The sequence below is a fragment of the Silurus meridionalis genome, chromosome 16 (assembly GCF_014805685.1).
Source record: "Silurus meridionalis isolate SWU-2019-XX chromosome 16, ASM1480568v1, whole genome shotgun sequence".
NCBI classification, from domain to species: Eukaryota; Metazoa; Chordata; class Actinopteri; order Siluriformes; family Siluridae; genus Silurus; species Silurus meridionalis.
In genome coordinates, this window is record NC_060899.1 from 13,488,721 (window position 1) to 13,506,053 (window position 17,333).

Sequence of the window (17,333 nt, forward strand, 5' to 3'; positions counted from 1 at the left end):
GAAAATAACATAAGATGACAAACTCAGTAATTCTTATATTTGAATTGTGTATACTGAGGGGTCGTAGATCATTGCACCAACGAGAAAGAAAGAAAGAAAGAAACCGTGTTGTGACCATGTTGTGTTATGACTTGTGGCACACTTGTGGCAACTTGTGTACGTAAAACGCTATCAAAGTACAACATCTGGAGTTTTCTGCACTCGTAGTATTTATATTACAGGTATGAACAAAATACTTTGAGGCGCCATAGAACAACACTTAGTTCCTTGTGGTGTTCTACACTTTGTTAATATTATTCTGCAAACACAACAAACAAAGTGTCGTTTTTGCACGTGTCAAAAATATTCTTATAGGTTGCTGATGAATTATTATAAACAGTTCCCTAGATCTTATTGTAGAACGCGGCTATTGATAACATCCAGGCACCATCATTACCTGCTCAAGGCCCAAGGGCTGGTCAAAGGATATACAAACACCACACACACACACACACACACACACACACACACACACACACACCAAACAAACACACACACACACATATCGAGTTGCAGTTTGCCTTACAAAAAAATTAGACAATTAAAAGACGAATCGTGTTTTTTTTTTTTTTTGTCTCGACATCATTTGTTTGTTTGTTTGTTTAAAAAATAATAATAACTCTTGCATGCACCTGAGTCTTTAGGGCGAAAACGTTGGCCCCTTCAGTGACAAAACTGGCAGAAAAGATCCACATAACTTAGAAACGGGGTTGATTAATAGTAAATCGCTTTCACTTGAATGAAGATTATACAACGGCTTGCTAGGTGGGGGGCTGCGAGGCACAAAGGAAAGAGGTATTCTAGACCATCGATCATCTGCTACACCAATAGTTATTTGTGATGCAGTGGGCTAGCACATAGGTAGGCCTATTGCAAATTGCAGACAAAATTAAAAACGTTTCTTTACATATCCGCAAGAGAAACATCAGCAATAAAAAGCGTGCTTTTGGGTATCCTGTCCTTCATGTCCGCGACTTTGGAATCGCACTAAAAAAGCTCACGCACTGCACCGCATTCAGGGGCCATTATGCGCGTGGACAGCGGAGAGAAATGAATGTGGCCAGCTCGCAGCATCCCGACAAGCTCATTCGAGAAGCTGTCGCCTCCATGGCGGGAAGCTGAAAGGCTACTTTATTGAAGTTTGGGGCAACTCTTAGGAGTCGAGTTCACGTTGGGGACACATTTTCTGTCCCATTAGTTTCGTTGCAAACCAAACTGGCCAACCTTTCCCACCCTGTGACCTTTCTCTCAACGTGTATCCTCTATATGCGCTACCACAGGCTTCATCAAAGTAAAGCAAGTTAGAGATGTTGATGTACCAGCAGACATGAAACACCTGAAAGTGTCGGTTTTCTTTGCCAAAAACTTAAACTTAATGTTGCCCAAATACTGCAGAATTAATGAAAGCCTTTTTTTTCTTCGCTGACTTGAGTAAGACCTATAAGACGAATAAGTTTTTGTACTCAATGCATATATGTGTGTGTGTGTGTGTGTGTGTGTGTATATATACACATACAGACACACATACAAATATGCATTGAGTACAAAAACATATTTCCAGTTTTTTACCCAGTCTTACTCAAGTATATATATATAATAAGAAGACAAATACATCATTTCCTTTATTTTGTATTTGATTAAAACCAAATCAATGACTTTTTGACTATTTACATTTCCTATCAAAGTTTATCTCACTTATAAAACAACTTATATCATCTTGACTGGGTTTCAGCTATTACACTTTTGACTAATCACACTAGATTTGTCTTCTTGCTCCAGGGTTCTCTGTTTCATCCTGACCTAGGGTTATCTGTGTGAACCTTTGGTTTGTCTCTTTGGTCTCCTGTTGCCTCCAAACAGATTGTGTTGTGCCATCCAGGGTGCCTTCATGCCCAGTGTTTCTGGGATTTACTGTGACCCCAAACAAGGATGAAGCAGTTACAGAAGATGGATGGATGAACGAATGAAATACATTTTACAGGAAAGAACAAAAACATTCACAATTAGAAGCAGGTTGTGTTGCTGTATCGTCAAAATCAGGCTGATGTATGAAATGCACAGATGATGTTAAACTGTTAAAACTTTGTTTTAGCAAAGATCAGAGGAAAAGCCATGAATCTTTCCCTTCAACTGAAAGCTGAGAAACTCTCAGGGCAGCCAAGTTAGTACCTAATTTATGGGCACCTAATGTGAAAGTAGTCCCGGGTGTGAAATGTATGGAAACTTATATTAGCAAATGTAATGCTTATTATTTAAAAAGGTTTTATGGTATACTATACTCATATTAGAGCAATTGAACTTATTGTTTTACACTTTAGACTTCTGGAAGAGCAAAAATGCAAGGTAAAGGGAATAAATAAATGAATGCATTAGACAGGTGCGTGACAACTATTGTGTTATAATAAATCTTATATACTAATATATAACTAACTTATATATAACTAATATAGGGCTAAACAACATGTGATTTAATACATCACAAAATAATTGAATGATATAATAACACAAATAAATAAATAAATAAATAAATAAATAAATAAATAAATAAATAAATGAACAAATAGCCAGCATTACAGAATACTTTATTATTTAAAAAAAGATATAATAAAACTTTTGAAAGTATAATTTGAAACAGCTATAACAATCACAAAATCAATAGATTTCATCAAACTCTTTTGTGTATTACAAATCTATTTTAAAAATATTAATTTATTACTCGATTAATGAATTAATTCTGCATCCTGCGACCGTTTACGACTTTAGTATAACATTCTTAAACATCATTTAGTTTGTGTTGAAAGATCACGGTTCTTTGTATTGTATCGAGGTTGTCTGTGTAAACGAAGCCATGGCAGTCACACAAAGAAAGCAGAAAGTTGAAGCGGAGGTCAGCGCGCTATTTTCCAGAGCCGAAATCTTTCTCACGTCGACCAGCACATCTCAAATAAACCATACACTCAATGTCAATTTCACCCCAAACTCAGATATAGACTTTTGGTCTGAAATTGTCTTATAAGGGTGAAATCTTTGGTGTTTTCATGTATATTTTTATAGTTCACGGAGAATTTGAGTCGAGTTCGCACATCAACCAAGGACGCCTGTTCACCCAATCTCCATGATCTTTGTTCTGAGGTCTTGCCCCTTAACCCTTCAACTTGCCATGACCTCGAGAGCTGAGCTTTATAACCTTCCATACAGAGAACCAAAATAAATATTATTGTATTCATTTTATTATTATTATTATTATTATTATTATTATTATTATTATTATTACTATTTCTCATTTTAAAGATAAATCTGTTAAATGCTATAGAGTGAAAAAAAATTATAGAGTACAGACAAAAAACATAGAGAACTTTATTTCTTAATTTCTTTCTTGCTTAGATTAATTTTAGCTATATACAAATAATTGAAAAAATGCCTTAACATACCCTTAGAGCTTGTAAATAAAGCTTACAATAAAATCAGATCAACAAATAAAATGCTTACATCTTTATTTCATCATCACCATCATCATAATTTTATCATCATCATCATCACATTATTATTATTATTATTATTATTATTATTATTATTATTATTGTTGTTAATTGACCGTTTTATGATTGAAGAGGAAAATCCTGTTGGTAATCATTTTGTTACAATACCACGATTTATTTGAAACTAATTAAAAGTAACCAAATATCTAGCGTTCTTTAAGAATCATAATTATTAATTTTAGATACTTAGGCCATTCCTTTAATGTTGCATTTAATTTCTTTTAGTCATAATTTTTTTACTGCGACAGAAAAAAAACCGCAGACATCCCGACACATTCTCAAAGAATGGTCATAAATCTTAGACACCATCCAAGAAGAAATGATTTAGAATCATAATATTACTATGTTAGTACGTTCTGACAAATGTTTTCATCTCATCTATTGTACCTAGATCACTTACAGAAAGGGAATTGTGCTGGAAAGCATTTCATTCGCACACCCCAAAACGCTTATTTGCGGTGTTTTAATGAAGTCGTGTGTAAAGAGTTGTGTGATAAACATTTACACACTGAGTCGTGTATAGATTCTTAGGGTTTTTATGTCAGAAGATCAAACAAAACGACGACTATAGGACGAGCACTGGGATTATTATAAAGTCTCTCCATTGCTAATATAATTGTTAATATAATTTATTTTACATCTAAAAAAAAAAAGTGTGTTTGGCCAAATATTATTTTTTACTCGTTAGTCCAGTGTTTCAGGAGTGCAAAGTTATTCTGTGTCTTAAATCTTTGGATTATGTCATAAAATCGTAAGAAAATAAAAGACAAAAACAATCAGCTTGTTAAGCAAGCAGATTTACGCATGGGCAGGGTTAAGAGCGAGGGCATGCAAACAGGAAATAGATGTGGAATTCTCTCTCTCTCTCTCTCTCTCTCTCTCTCTCTCTCTCTCTCTCTCTCTCTGTTTCTCTCTTTAGCAGTAGGGAGAAAGACAGATCAAGTAAAACGATTGGGCGGTAGAATGACAACAGCGCAGGAAGGTATTCATATCGACAGTCTAAAACAAAGAGATTATCAAAGGGGCGGTTTCTTAACTTTTTTATCATTTTTTGGAAAGAGTGTATCGTTTTATACCAAATTGCATTGCGCATTTAAGGGCATAAATATAATCTTTCTTTTTGCAGAAAAGATATTTCAGCAATTATTTCAAATATCCAAAGTATATGGACACAGATGTGCACTTAAAGCGTATGATTGCCTTTTTATGAAATGAAGCAGGCAGTTCTGTGCACTTTCACTCAACAGAGTTACAAATATGATTGAAAATGGTTATATATGCTTGCCATTATTGAAATGATTTATTGCTTGATGTAATTAATCTCCCATTGCTCTAACACAATCTGTTTAGCATAGTATCTTTTCAGTTTTTTGGCAAAATATGTCTATAACTGCATTAAAACAAAGGAAACAAGGTTATTATATAATGGTAACATGTTGATATGAGTAACACAATGGGCAACAAAATTTTAAAATGTTTATATGGTTAAAAAAATTGGTATTAGTGGTAAAGCATTGATATAAGAGGAGATAAAAAGGTAACATGGTTGACATAAGAGAAAAAAAGAGCTAATAGTAGTAAAACATTGATATAAGAGGAGATATAAAGGGTTGATTTAAGGGCAAGTGTTGACAACGTTTGCGTTGTTTATCAGTTTTTTAAAATTATAAATATGCAAAATAATCCTATCTTATAAAATCTATCTAAAAGGGTTGATGCTGAGTCCTAAATGATTATATATAAAATAACAATACTTAATTGCTCTCTGTCATTGAATTCCTTTTATATAAGAAAATACCATTTCTTACCTTTTTAAAAGTCACAAGATGCCATACATTATTTTGAAATGGAGATTTCAAGAAAGTAACAAACAACAATTAATACAAGCACACGTTTTTATTTCATTTTATTGTTTTTAATATTTATTTGTAAGCAAGTGTATTTATGTATTTATTTATTTTTACTTTGCTTTATATTAGAAACAGATTTAAATGGCATTGTCACATTAGGCATTCATTTAATATCTTTCAAAATGTGACCTTAATCATAAAAAAAATGTCTTTACTATAGAAAATATCTCATCAATTACAACAGATATTTTCCATAAAGGGTTTTACAAAAAGTGTTTAACAAAAAGGCATTTAAAAGCAACACCACTTGGATATGATGAGAGATGGCAAAAGTACACACATATCCTCCCAATATAAGTACAGATACTTATGTTTTAAAAGACGTTGGTAAAAGTTGATGTTCTGACTGCACTTTTTCACTCAAGTTAAAGTAAAGAAGTTTGGGCTCTGACATGTATTTAAGGAAAAAGTAGACATTACTTCTACCTGTTTTAGTGTCACGCAGGTAACTGGACCTCACATCATAATAATATATTAATACAAAATAATTAAACATTTTGGTATCTAATGAATGTATCCAGATTAAACAACCACCATATAGTGGCACAAGCAGAGCAAAGAGGATGATGATCAGGTGATCAGGACCCTCTCTGTTCTCAGTCATGTTTACATCGCTGACTCCCTCTCGGAGTCTCATCCTCATACCTCTTGTTGCCTTGTCTTGTTTGTTGTTAGCTTCTTAGGCTAGCCCACGTCTGTGGTGGATGAAAGCAAGGACCACCAGTGGTAGATTGAAAAAGCGGTGCAATGACAAGAAATAGGTTACTGGTTTGAGAAAAAAAGAAACAAATTTAATTGTTACCAAATAGTTCAAAATTAAAATCACGAGCATGATTTGAAAAATGAAAGAAGTAGAAACTCCAGATATTTGTGTAAACAATTGTAATGAGTGAAAGCAAAGTGTTGTCTGAAAAATCAAAAAGTGAAGTACTGAAACCAGAATAAATCAACCTAAGTACAATAACGAGGTACTTGTACTTCATTACTTCCCATCTTTGGATCGGATAGCACAGTGCCCCCTAGGCTAAAGAACCACGTACTACTCAAGTCATCGATATCGTGTCTCAGAGATATGCGCACTAGTTTGGATGCGTAACCATCAAAACTATGACCATAAACCTAAATTTGATTGACTAACAGGGGATCTTATAAAGCTAATGAAATCGAACTCGAAATTAATAAAAACGACAGTCATTTTATTTCAACTTCATGCGTTTAACATTAAGTAGGCAATTATGAGTGGATATTGAGGCCTTTGTCTATTCCGCAGGGGTGTCTGTGATGTGTCTAAACACACGCGGTCACGAGGAGGTCACGAGACGTGCCGCTGTGCGGGGTGATTAATGTCATCCTTTCAGCAGCCCAACATGTGAGTGACATTCTTAGATCAACATGTTTAAGAGGAACCCAAGGACAAGTGAACTCCTTGAACATGTATGTAATATACGCAGCAAGACGCAACCCAAAAGGGACAAAAATTGAAAGGGATTGTTCACGAGATGAAATTCGTCCACTTGGTTGGTTGAGCCTTGAAATGTATAAAACAAGTATTTGTGCACTTTCTGGCAACATATTAGAGCGGTTTGAATGCTACTACATGAGCTACACGACATGTCAATTACGTATATTTGACGTGACTGTTTTAATTTTACATCGTTCACATTTTTTTTTGCAATCAAATAAAGGTGTAATGCCAGCTACCACGATACAAACAATGTAAGAGGCATCATAGACCCCCAAAACCACATGAGTAGCAAAGTTTTCACGTGCACTGGAACAACCACACAAACACCCACCCCCCTACACCCACCCACACAGACGGTTTTAATGAAATCATTAAATAAATCAATAAAAAAACAACTAAATAAACAGCTAAACGTTTCCCCGAGGTAAAAACTAATAAATAATATTCACATCCTTTCTTGACAAGATGTAAATACTCTTCCCCAACTGAAAAAACACACAAACACACCTGCAACGAGGTTGTTGCTCCTTTAATTGGACATCAAGTTTTCTCTTATAAATAAATACTTTATTTTGTAAAATATAAATGTCAAGTGCCAACTTCATTACTGATTACTATGTGCTTATTGTTTACAGCAGTGCAGGTTAGTGAGGTTATTAATCCTCTGTTCTTTGTAGCATGTCGTTTTATATCGTTATATAAACGAATCCCATACTCATTAACACCCTTTCGTTGCTTCGTGCTCTCTCTCTCTCTCTCTCTCTCTCTCTCTCTCTCTCTCTCTCTCTCTCTCTCTCATTAGCTCTAGTCTGGTCCATTGAAATATATTAGATTATAGTTTGCTATTATTGAAGACTCTTCGAGCTGCAAAGCAACAAGAGGTATATGGTGATTTGAGTCAAATAGACGATGTATCGATTCTTGGGGTAAAACGAATCATTCTTGCAGGTCAAATTCAGGTAATTGAAGTACAGACGGAAAATATTGGCATGGTAAAACAGAATGGGACATGGCAGCAAATCCCATCCCACCCACACCCTCACCCACACACTATAATCCCCAGGTCTGATTTGGTTCGATTTGCCAACTTTCTCCATATTCTCGGTTTAGACTCTTTTTTTACACAAAGCTAGATCTTTGCAAGAAATGACTAAAGCGTCAGAGTTTATCGATGTTTTATGCAGCTGGTTGTGTCAGCAACCACAAGAGCGCAGGAGCTAAGGAGGACTTATAAAAGGGGTTGACACCCGGAGCGACCGGCGCGCTTTTGCGAGAGAAAGAAAAAAAAATGATTTATTGCAGGCACCGCGGTTCATACAGAGTTCACGGAGAATTGTAGTATACTGACGCAGGCGCTGAGTTATGGTCTTCCTGAACCAGTACATCAAAGATCCTTTTTCAGAATCACTGAAGCGGCGTGATGCACGGGAACAAAGTTACCTTGATTAGGAGAAATTCCCACCACAATCTGCTGTGGATCAAAACAAACATACGAATATGATTCCTAGTGGTGAATCCTTAGGTGGCTTTTTCTTTGCATGCATGCATGTACGTCTATGGCATACAGATAGATATTTATCAACCAATGGCAACTATAAAAGCATTTTAATATGCAATAAAATGTATTATTATTATTATTATTATTATTATTATTATTATTATTATTATTATTATTATTGCAAAGTCTCATTGGGTCATTGTTTGATCTGCGGTCATGGCTCGAGCTGGTCTACGCTCACATTCACTGCACACTTGAGCGTAGTAATATTTCATGTTAATGGTGCTGCAGTTCGGCAGCAGTCCGACTTGTAATATGCATAGTGAATGCTTCTATTTGACAAGCCTTGTGACAGCAATTCACTGAACTCTAAATAACAAATCGTTTCTAAAACAAGATTGATTTTGCAGTTACGACTGAAAAACAGGAGGCTTTTTTTCTTCTTTTTTTTTTTGATTTCTATTCCTTAATAAAGGCTTTATGAATTATCCGTAATGCTCCGATTATGAAGCTGCCATTCTCCAGCTAGAGCACGAATAGCTTTTAGTCCAAATTAGGAATCAGGTAAGCTATAGGGTGGATAGATATGTATGATGCTTATCCTGCTAATGCACATGCAATTACGTCGGCCATCACAACACCTAGGACGAGGAGGCAACGAGTATTTTAAAATGAGGCATAACTAATCGAGATCGTTTTCTTTTAATTGGTTGCTCATATGTATGCAAAATAATTTTTTACACACACACACACACACACACACACACACACACACACACACATATATATATATATATATATATATATATATATATATATATATATATTTATATATATTTATATATATGTTTGTGTGTGTGTGTGTGTGTGTGTGTGTGTGTTTAAAATATATAGTCATGTCTCTGAGCAGGCCAAATGAGATGAGCAATGTTTCTGTAATAATTGAAGTGTACCAGGCTCTTGAAAGAAATGAATAAATGAGTTTTGGCACACGTGAGCCAGCGATAACACCACAAACAAGGCACTGAGGAGGGGAAATTAGAGCCTTTATTAATCACAAGTTAGAAAAACAACTGTGCACAGCTTTCTGCAAAGCTTTCGCGTTTTGGAAGGAAACAATAAAAAAAAAAAAAGGGGGAGAGAGTGTAAGATGAGACTGGGGCGTTCAGTTTGGCTAACACCCCGACAGTTATCACAATGGAAATGAAAATGATTTAAGTGATTATAAGTTTACGTTTTTAACTCTTTTATCTGTGTGTATAAATATAACCTCTAATACACGCGTGAACGTTGATGCACGGTGTACATATACACACCTACCGAGCCAAAATCATTTTTTTTGTAAAGCCACTAGGTATTGCGCCATTCACGGAGGGCTATGTGACGTCAGAGGGTATCATTCTTACTCCATTCATATGTATGTGTCTTATTTCAACGTTATTTTATTAAATTATCCACAGCAACTCAATGACAAAGAATTCAAGAAAGAGTTCAACAGTTTCCAGCAGTAGATATTTCCTGGAAACATTTCTTCTGACTTGTCTTATAACTGTTCCGTTTTACGCTCATTATTCTGGCCATTCCTAATTCTAACCAAAACCATACTTTGACAAAAATCGTCCTAGAAAAATATCACATATCGTGTATAAACCAGATTCAGAATGCGGTCGCAAGAAGTTTTGTTATCCAAGCAAAAACACCCAGTATTCACTCTGTCACTGCGCATTCGAGTTAAATACAGAATATTGATTCGTGTCTTTTGTGTTGTGACAGTGAGTCAATTTGCCTTTGTTCGACCACACCCCAATTCCGCCATTTGTGTTTTACTTGTGTTATTAATAAACCTTAAAGCAACTGAGAAGTGTAATAGTCAGTTGGTGGATTTCAGACAGGAGATATGCACAAAAAATGTCCTAAGGTTTTTTTTTAAAGATTTGACATTAGACATTGGTTATTTATACGAACAGCTTTCATACATTGTGCTTGCTAAGCTACATCCCCTATAACAGCGACCACAATAACAAAAAAAGTTATGGCGTGTTTGGTAAAAGCAACTTTTAATAAAGCAAAACATTCTCTTTAAATTGTGCGTATTTTAAAAAAAGGTTATTTTTGAACATATATTTGGAAAAAATATATAAATAGGTATGCATGGTCGTTTTTAAATAGATCCTAGCAAATATTTATAATATATAAGTCTTCTATATATATATATATATGCATGTATTTAATATACATACCAACAGAATAAAAAATGTCAAATTGTTTTAAACCGTGTTAAATTTCACGACGAGTATAATGTAGTATTTTGCCAATCCATGGACGAGAGAAAAAAAAAAAGCTCCCACTGATTCACGCGCTCCATTTTCTCTCCATCCAATTTCTTGCACTTGGTTTTTCCCTTTTTCCCCTCTGCCTCACTGTTTTCTCTAAACACCGGATTGTCTAAAAAGTTTTCCCGTTTTTTGTTATTTACAGGTTAATCACTGCTGATACTAACAAGAGCGCATTATGGAGACGGAGACGGAGACGGTGTCTTCCTCCGGCAAGAAGTTGCTCGCAGACACTTTGCAACTCGAGGTTCACGCAAGACGCCACGCGATTGGCTACTGGGCCGTCACGTGACTCAAGGCTTCCCCCGTGTCGCCTAAGCAATTAAATACCGTGTGAGTGCGGACTACTTTTTTTTTTTTTTTTTTTTCTTAAACAAGTCGTTTCGAGATTAATGATCAGAATTGGACAAGAGGCGTTCCAAAATGCAAGCGATATTATACCACTCTGCTAATAATAGTTACATGCCCCAAACACTTTTTAAGCACCAGTATCTCGGTTCGGTGGACCAACAGTGTTATCCATGTGTAATGCAGGAAGGCAGTTCTGCGCACGACCTTCACGCGCTCGGCGCAGGTCACGCCGAAGGCCACACGTGGGACTGGCAAGACTCTGGGATTCATCCGAAACCGCACGCGACGTGTGCTAGTGATAGCCTAATCACAAGTGGGATCCGACCTCATTGCACGAATCAAGTGGACCATATTAAGGGCACTGACGTGTCAGGGGAAATTAATGGATCAAGCACAAAAAGCTTCTTCAAGAATGTCTACCCTTTGATGAAAGAGACACAGTCTGCCACTGAATCTGCACTTCATGATCCACCCAGCTTCTGCCAATCAGGTTTGAAAACTTTTTCTGTTGAGGAATATGATTTCCAGGAATAAATCTAAATAATATATGAACATTTTCAATGAAAAAAAGAACAGGTTTTGGTTTGACAGCATGATCTTTCACTTAATTACTGACAACCTGCATTTAAGATCATTACTTACTAAATTGTTAATCACAGTCATCAATCAATAATAATTGACCTGAAATTAGAATTTTTGTTTTGTGCAAGTTGAAGGAGTACAGAATTAGTTTTTTTACTAAGGCTGCAAAAAAGTTTACAAAAGAACGCAAAACTGTCGTGATTTAAATTTTATTGTAAATACGTGTGCATATTTATAAGGAAACAGAAGTAGCTACTTTACGTTTTTGTTTAGGAGCTTGACTATGAATGTCTGAGAAAAAAATAACAGTATATTTGTCTACTATATGTCTAAAGTAGGGTATAAGGAGCAGGTAATTAAGCAACAATGGTGCACTCAAGTTTTCTTACTCGCTGGGATAATTAAAAAAACAATTATTAAACCATCTCTAAAACACATGAAGATTTTGATTTGTGGTATTGCCCTGCTTCTAAAAATGAGTTTTTCCTTGTATTTGTTATGGAAATTGGATTTGCTTGACTTTAAGGGGGCAAAAACTGCATGCAAACTTTAACAGGAATTAAAATTTTATGGAAATGACTACCCTTAACTTGCATAGTGGAAATTGCATACAGGCCTAGGAAGTTTGCAGACTGTTCACTCTGTTTCAACATGAATTATCACCACAAATTCTGCACTGTTAAAAAAAAAACACAGGTCAGATCCTCTCAGATATACACACGGTGAATTAGAGTCTGGTGATGTCATTGGTGTTCAGCGTTTAGAACAAGGCTGTGCCAGAAGTCTTCACTATGATTAATATGGGAAAAGACATGAAGTGGCATGCAGTTTGATGTTACAGCAGAACAAGACCCTTCTCCTCCATTCCAAAGTTTTTTTTTTTTTAACTCAATAAGCTCTACCCAAGAAGATGAATTACAAAGAGTGGTAGGCAACAAATAAAAAGCACACGACTTTGTTCTTGCTTATTGTTTTTCCCAAGTCTGCGAATCAGCGAGATGATTGGGTTTACTTTATTAATAGTCTCGCATGTTACATGATTCAATTTAGACACTATAATATCCTGTGAGTTAGTGCATAGAGGTAGTTTAGACTAATGGGAAAAACATGCTACAGATATGTAAATGCACACCAAAACATGGACTTTCCACTAAATGATTTACCTCATGTAATTAATTTATGTGTTAGTGAATAGTGGCAGAGAAGGTAGCAGATGCTCAGAGACCCCAGTTCAGTCTTGAGCTCGGATTACGTTTTATGAGGAGTTTTGCTTGTTTTCCTCCAGTTATTGTCACATTCTTCTGGCTTCTCCAGGTTTACTTCCACCTCCCAAAATCCTGCTGGTATGTGGGTTGGTTAGAGTTGTGTCTATACATAGAACACCAGGTGTGAACATGTTTGCACGGTGCAGTGTCCCGTCTCAAGTGTGCTCATCCACATTGATCTCAGAGTTCAGATGAAATCTGTCCATGATAAACCAGTTACTGGTTATAGATAATTGCACGTGGGTTAAAATGCACAAATACATCAACTCAATTCAGAATAAAATGAGATTCTTCGAATACATATAAGGGCATTATAAAGGGGTTTCGACACTCATTCAGAGATTAGATGTATTGTTTGAACTGCATAACTCTGTATTTTCACAGGGACAACACCCTTTAACAATGGTGAGTTGGATTCTCCAGGGATAGCAAGAAGGAATGACAGCAGCTCCAGCAGGAAGCGTCTACGCACAGCTTTTACCTCTTCCCAGCTGCTAGAGCTTGAGAAGGAGTTTCACTTCAGTGCTTACTTGTGTCGCCCACGGCGCCTTGAGATGGCGTCACTGCTCAACCTCACTGACCGACAGATTAAAATCTGGTTCCAAAACCGCCGCATGAAGTACAAAAAGGACCACAAGGGCAAAGCAATGGTCTGGCCATCCTATTTAAGTGTCCCATCTTCAGGAGAAGGTAGTAGTGGCCCAGTGGATATTACAGCTACAGCCTCACACAACCTCCAGTATTTCAGTCAGCCGATCATGAACTGCACTCAAAGTGGTCATGGAGACTGGTTTCTGCTTACAAAGTCAACTACACCTGTTAAAGACCTCAGCAATGGACTTCAACCTGTTCCCAGACTGGATTCTTCAAGTTTATCCTCAGGGCATGACTTCTGTTTGCACCAGCAAGAGGAAAGTTGCATCCTGGCACCTCCTGGACTCTCATACATGTGACCATTCCTCTCCACAATCACCCACTTTCTTAGTTTCAACTAATACCGAATCAAATCGAGTGAATCGAAAAAAAAGTGGGGTTTTAGAAGTTACAGTGTTTTTTTTTTTCTGTGTATAGAATCACAGAACCAAATTGTAAGAATTCCTACAGATTTCACACAAGATTGGATTGTCATGCCATATTTTGGCACATAGCTCCACAGCTGCTATCACTTTGAGAAGAGGCAGGATTTGTTGCCCTCAGAAGCTGACTTACAGGCAGATCATTGACTTAAAAGAGAGCCAAGTTTACTCTCATGGGCAAAAGGCCAGGGGAGAAATACATTACGTTATCAGCCAGTATGCAGTAAAGCTGGAAGGGTTTCCTCTGTGGATAAGTTGTAGCAGGCTCTGTGAAATGTAAAGAGATTCATTAAACATGGACATGAGTTGAAAATGTATCCACCCATTACAGGCTGTGCGGAGGGAATCCTTCAAAACATTATCAAGAGCATTTGTTGTTTTTAACTTTAACCTGAAATATCAGCAGGGGTGGAAAAAGTAAAGACAAACTGCACATCTACATCTAAACATGCATAAGTAGTTTTTTAAAGAATGTTATTTTTTATCATTTTGCAAACTGGTGTCATGCTGTCATCGTGTATTAATCATTTGTGAATCATAAAGAACACCAGCTTAAAAACCGATTAGCACCTCTGTGTGAAGGTTTCATACATCGATTTTATTGGAGTCACTGTAAAATGTACTTCTTAATTTTAGTTTCAATAATACTTGATTTCTAAAATTCTGAAATTTCTAAAAGATACTAAAGGTATTTTCCACCTATGTATATCAGAACACACTATACTGTATGCCTCAAACCATATTTACACAAAAGCATGTAAGACAATTTGTATGGGTTGTATGTCATCTGGATTTACAGATTGTTCCTGTAGAAGAATAAATATTCCAACAAAGGCAAACAAGCATGTAAACACTTTGTTCATTTCAGTACTTGTTTCTCATTTGTTTATTAAGCAAATTATGCAAACGTCTAAATATCTACGTCCTGTATTTAGTATTCTGTGATAACTTCCTATTTATGCTGTTAATACATACTGCTGATTTTAGTAGCTATTGAACATATTTTAGGAAAAATCATGATGATAAAATCTGGAAAAGGAATGCCCTCGATTGTCAGTGCAGGTCTTTGTCTAATCTTAGAAAATTGTAATAATCAATTTAAATAGAAAACAAAAACATGCTTTTCATTATGTGTTTCTTGTTTGTTTTGTGTGTAGTGCATTTGAATAAACTGAAATAATGCTTGCATTCTAAAAAAAAAAAGATCCCTTGAAGTCGTGGTTGTGCTGCACATTCTAAACAAAATCTAGAACAGAAGATCCTGATGATGCAATGATGTCGCTGTGTGCACACAGGGTCGTAAATTTTCCCAAAAGGTGAACTTTCAAGTCTTTCAGCATCCAGCAGCAGTGCATTTTGTATTCTGTAGTCTGTAAAACAATCTACATAAGCGTGCCCTCCCCCACCCCCCACCTCTCACTCTCCTAACATTAATCATCCAGACAAGGCTTCTCATTCCCTCTCCACCGCTGCAGCCGCCCAAGTGGCGAACCCGCTGGGCATCAGCACTGCCAGCTTAGCCCAGTTCCACCCCCCCCCTCCAAATCCCAACTCCAATCCAGCTCTTGTTTGACAAACAAAGTGGCACGATATCAAATAAAAAAATTCCGATTTTTTTCAAAGTACCAATGGCCCAAACATATCCACCATATCGTTGAGAGGGACAACCTAGTAAGTGCTGCACTGGGCTTTGTGTGGGCCATTGCTCAATTTGATTAATTATGTTTAATTAAGGTGTCATTGTGAGACATTTTTATAAAACTAATCAAGGAATAGCAAAAACATCTACTTATTCAAAATATTACCTTAGTTCTCCTTTACACTCGACCATAAATCATTTTCTGATTCAGGTCTAATTGACCTCGTTGATTTGAATCAGCCTGGTCAACATACTCTATGAAAGTCACATTTTTCATTTTTTAGATGATGAGGATTCTCACTTTCAAATTAATTTGCTCCAAAGGTGTGGTAAATATCAGCAATTGAACAAATCCTGTTCTTTACTGTTTAGGTTTATTTAAAGCATGCATTAAAAATGAACATTAATTTTGTTTTTGGTCTGATGCCTGCTGGAGAATATAGAGTAGAGTGTGCATGTCCCTGCTGCATCGCATCGACACCATCCATCACCACACAGCAGTGCTCCTTATGCAAAGCAGGAGCTGGCCTCCCGGTGGCCTCTTTGCGTGACTAAAAGGAGGGAACACTTTATGGAATGCTTATTTGGATTAGTATCAGATGTATATATACACGTGCTGTTTTATTGCACTGATTTTAAACGTTTGTATTGTTTGAAATTGTATTTCTCAATTCAAAAGCGCTGCATTGAACATGTGTGTATAATATACATTTTGTACACATCTGGGCAAAATGCCAGAGCGACATCTCTACCTTCACAGCAAGCAACTGACCAACAGCCCTGAAGGTTTTATATGAGATACATTTTCATTTACATTTACATTTACATACCTCACTTAGGTGTTTTCAGATAGAATAGGAATAATAGGGCCACGGCATTCCTAAATCAATAATCATTCCTGAATCGATCATTTAATCCAGGATATAATAAATTCCAACAAAATCACCAGCAGAGAGAAAAGTATCCAAGGACAATATGTAATTAGATCTTAGAAAAGACTTAAAACAGATGGAAGCCACATTAAATCCTTCAAATTCTTGTGCATGTTGACTGACCATTCATAAGTTATAGGCACATTAAAGAACATTACATGATCTCGGGCTAAACATCAGAGAAGAGTCTATGATGGCCTCTTACCCAATAAAACAGTCCTATTTTTAGACATTCACATCTACAAAGCACAAACTCTCTAGATCTCCACAGTGCACACGGCTCCAGCAGGCCTGCATTATGCAGCTTATTTCCACATGCTGCAATACATGTGGTGGAAAACCAAATTAAGGCACCCTGCAAGCCTTACACTATTCTTTAAAATATATTAATGGCCCTGAGAGCAATCAATGTACAATGTTCTCTTAAAATATTGTTTTTTGATTACTATGATCTATGAATTCATTGCACATAATAACTCATGTTATTCTAAAAGCAGCAGCGAAGAGATTTTTCACTTAGCATGCACGGTAATGTACTAACAATATCTGCATATTAGGGGGGAAAAAAGTGTTTTACATAAAGGCACACAAGCACATGAATATGTGTGTGTGTGTGTGTGTGTGTGTGTGTGTGTGTGTGTGGGCGCGCATCTGCGCAGTGTGTGCGCGTATTTCATATGCACGAACACACAGTGATGCACAAT

The 17,333-nt window shown here is 36.4% G+C and overlaps 1 protein-coding gene across 4 annotated transcripts in view; it reads left to right on the forward strand.

Moving 5' to 3' along the window:
- hoxc3a (homeobox C3a) overlaps positions 1 to 15,168 on the forward strand; it is a 37,406-nt gene extending 22,238 nt beyond the window's left edge. For 2 of the 4 annotated variants that reach the window (XM_046869607.1, XM_046869608.1), the window contains exons 2-3: positions 10,930 to 11,625; positions 13,367 to 15,168. In XM_046869607.1, the coding sequence (XP_046725563.1) occupies positions 11,208 to 11,625; positions 13,367 to 13,935 (987 nt within the window). In that variant the 5' untranslated portion in view covers positions 10,930 to 11,207 and the 3' untranslated portion in view covers positions 13,936 to 15,168. Of the gene's footprint in view, positions 1 to 6,308; positions 6,858 to 9,361; positions 9,959 to 10,929; positions 11,626 to 13,366 lie in introns of those variants that run through there. The other 2 variants (XM_046869609.1, XM_046869610.1) reach the window with 2 other exon arrangements.
- The last annotated feature ends 2,165 nt before the right edge of the window (positions 15,169 to 17,333 follow it).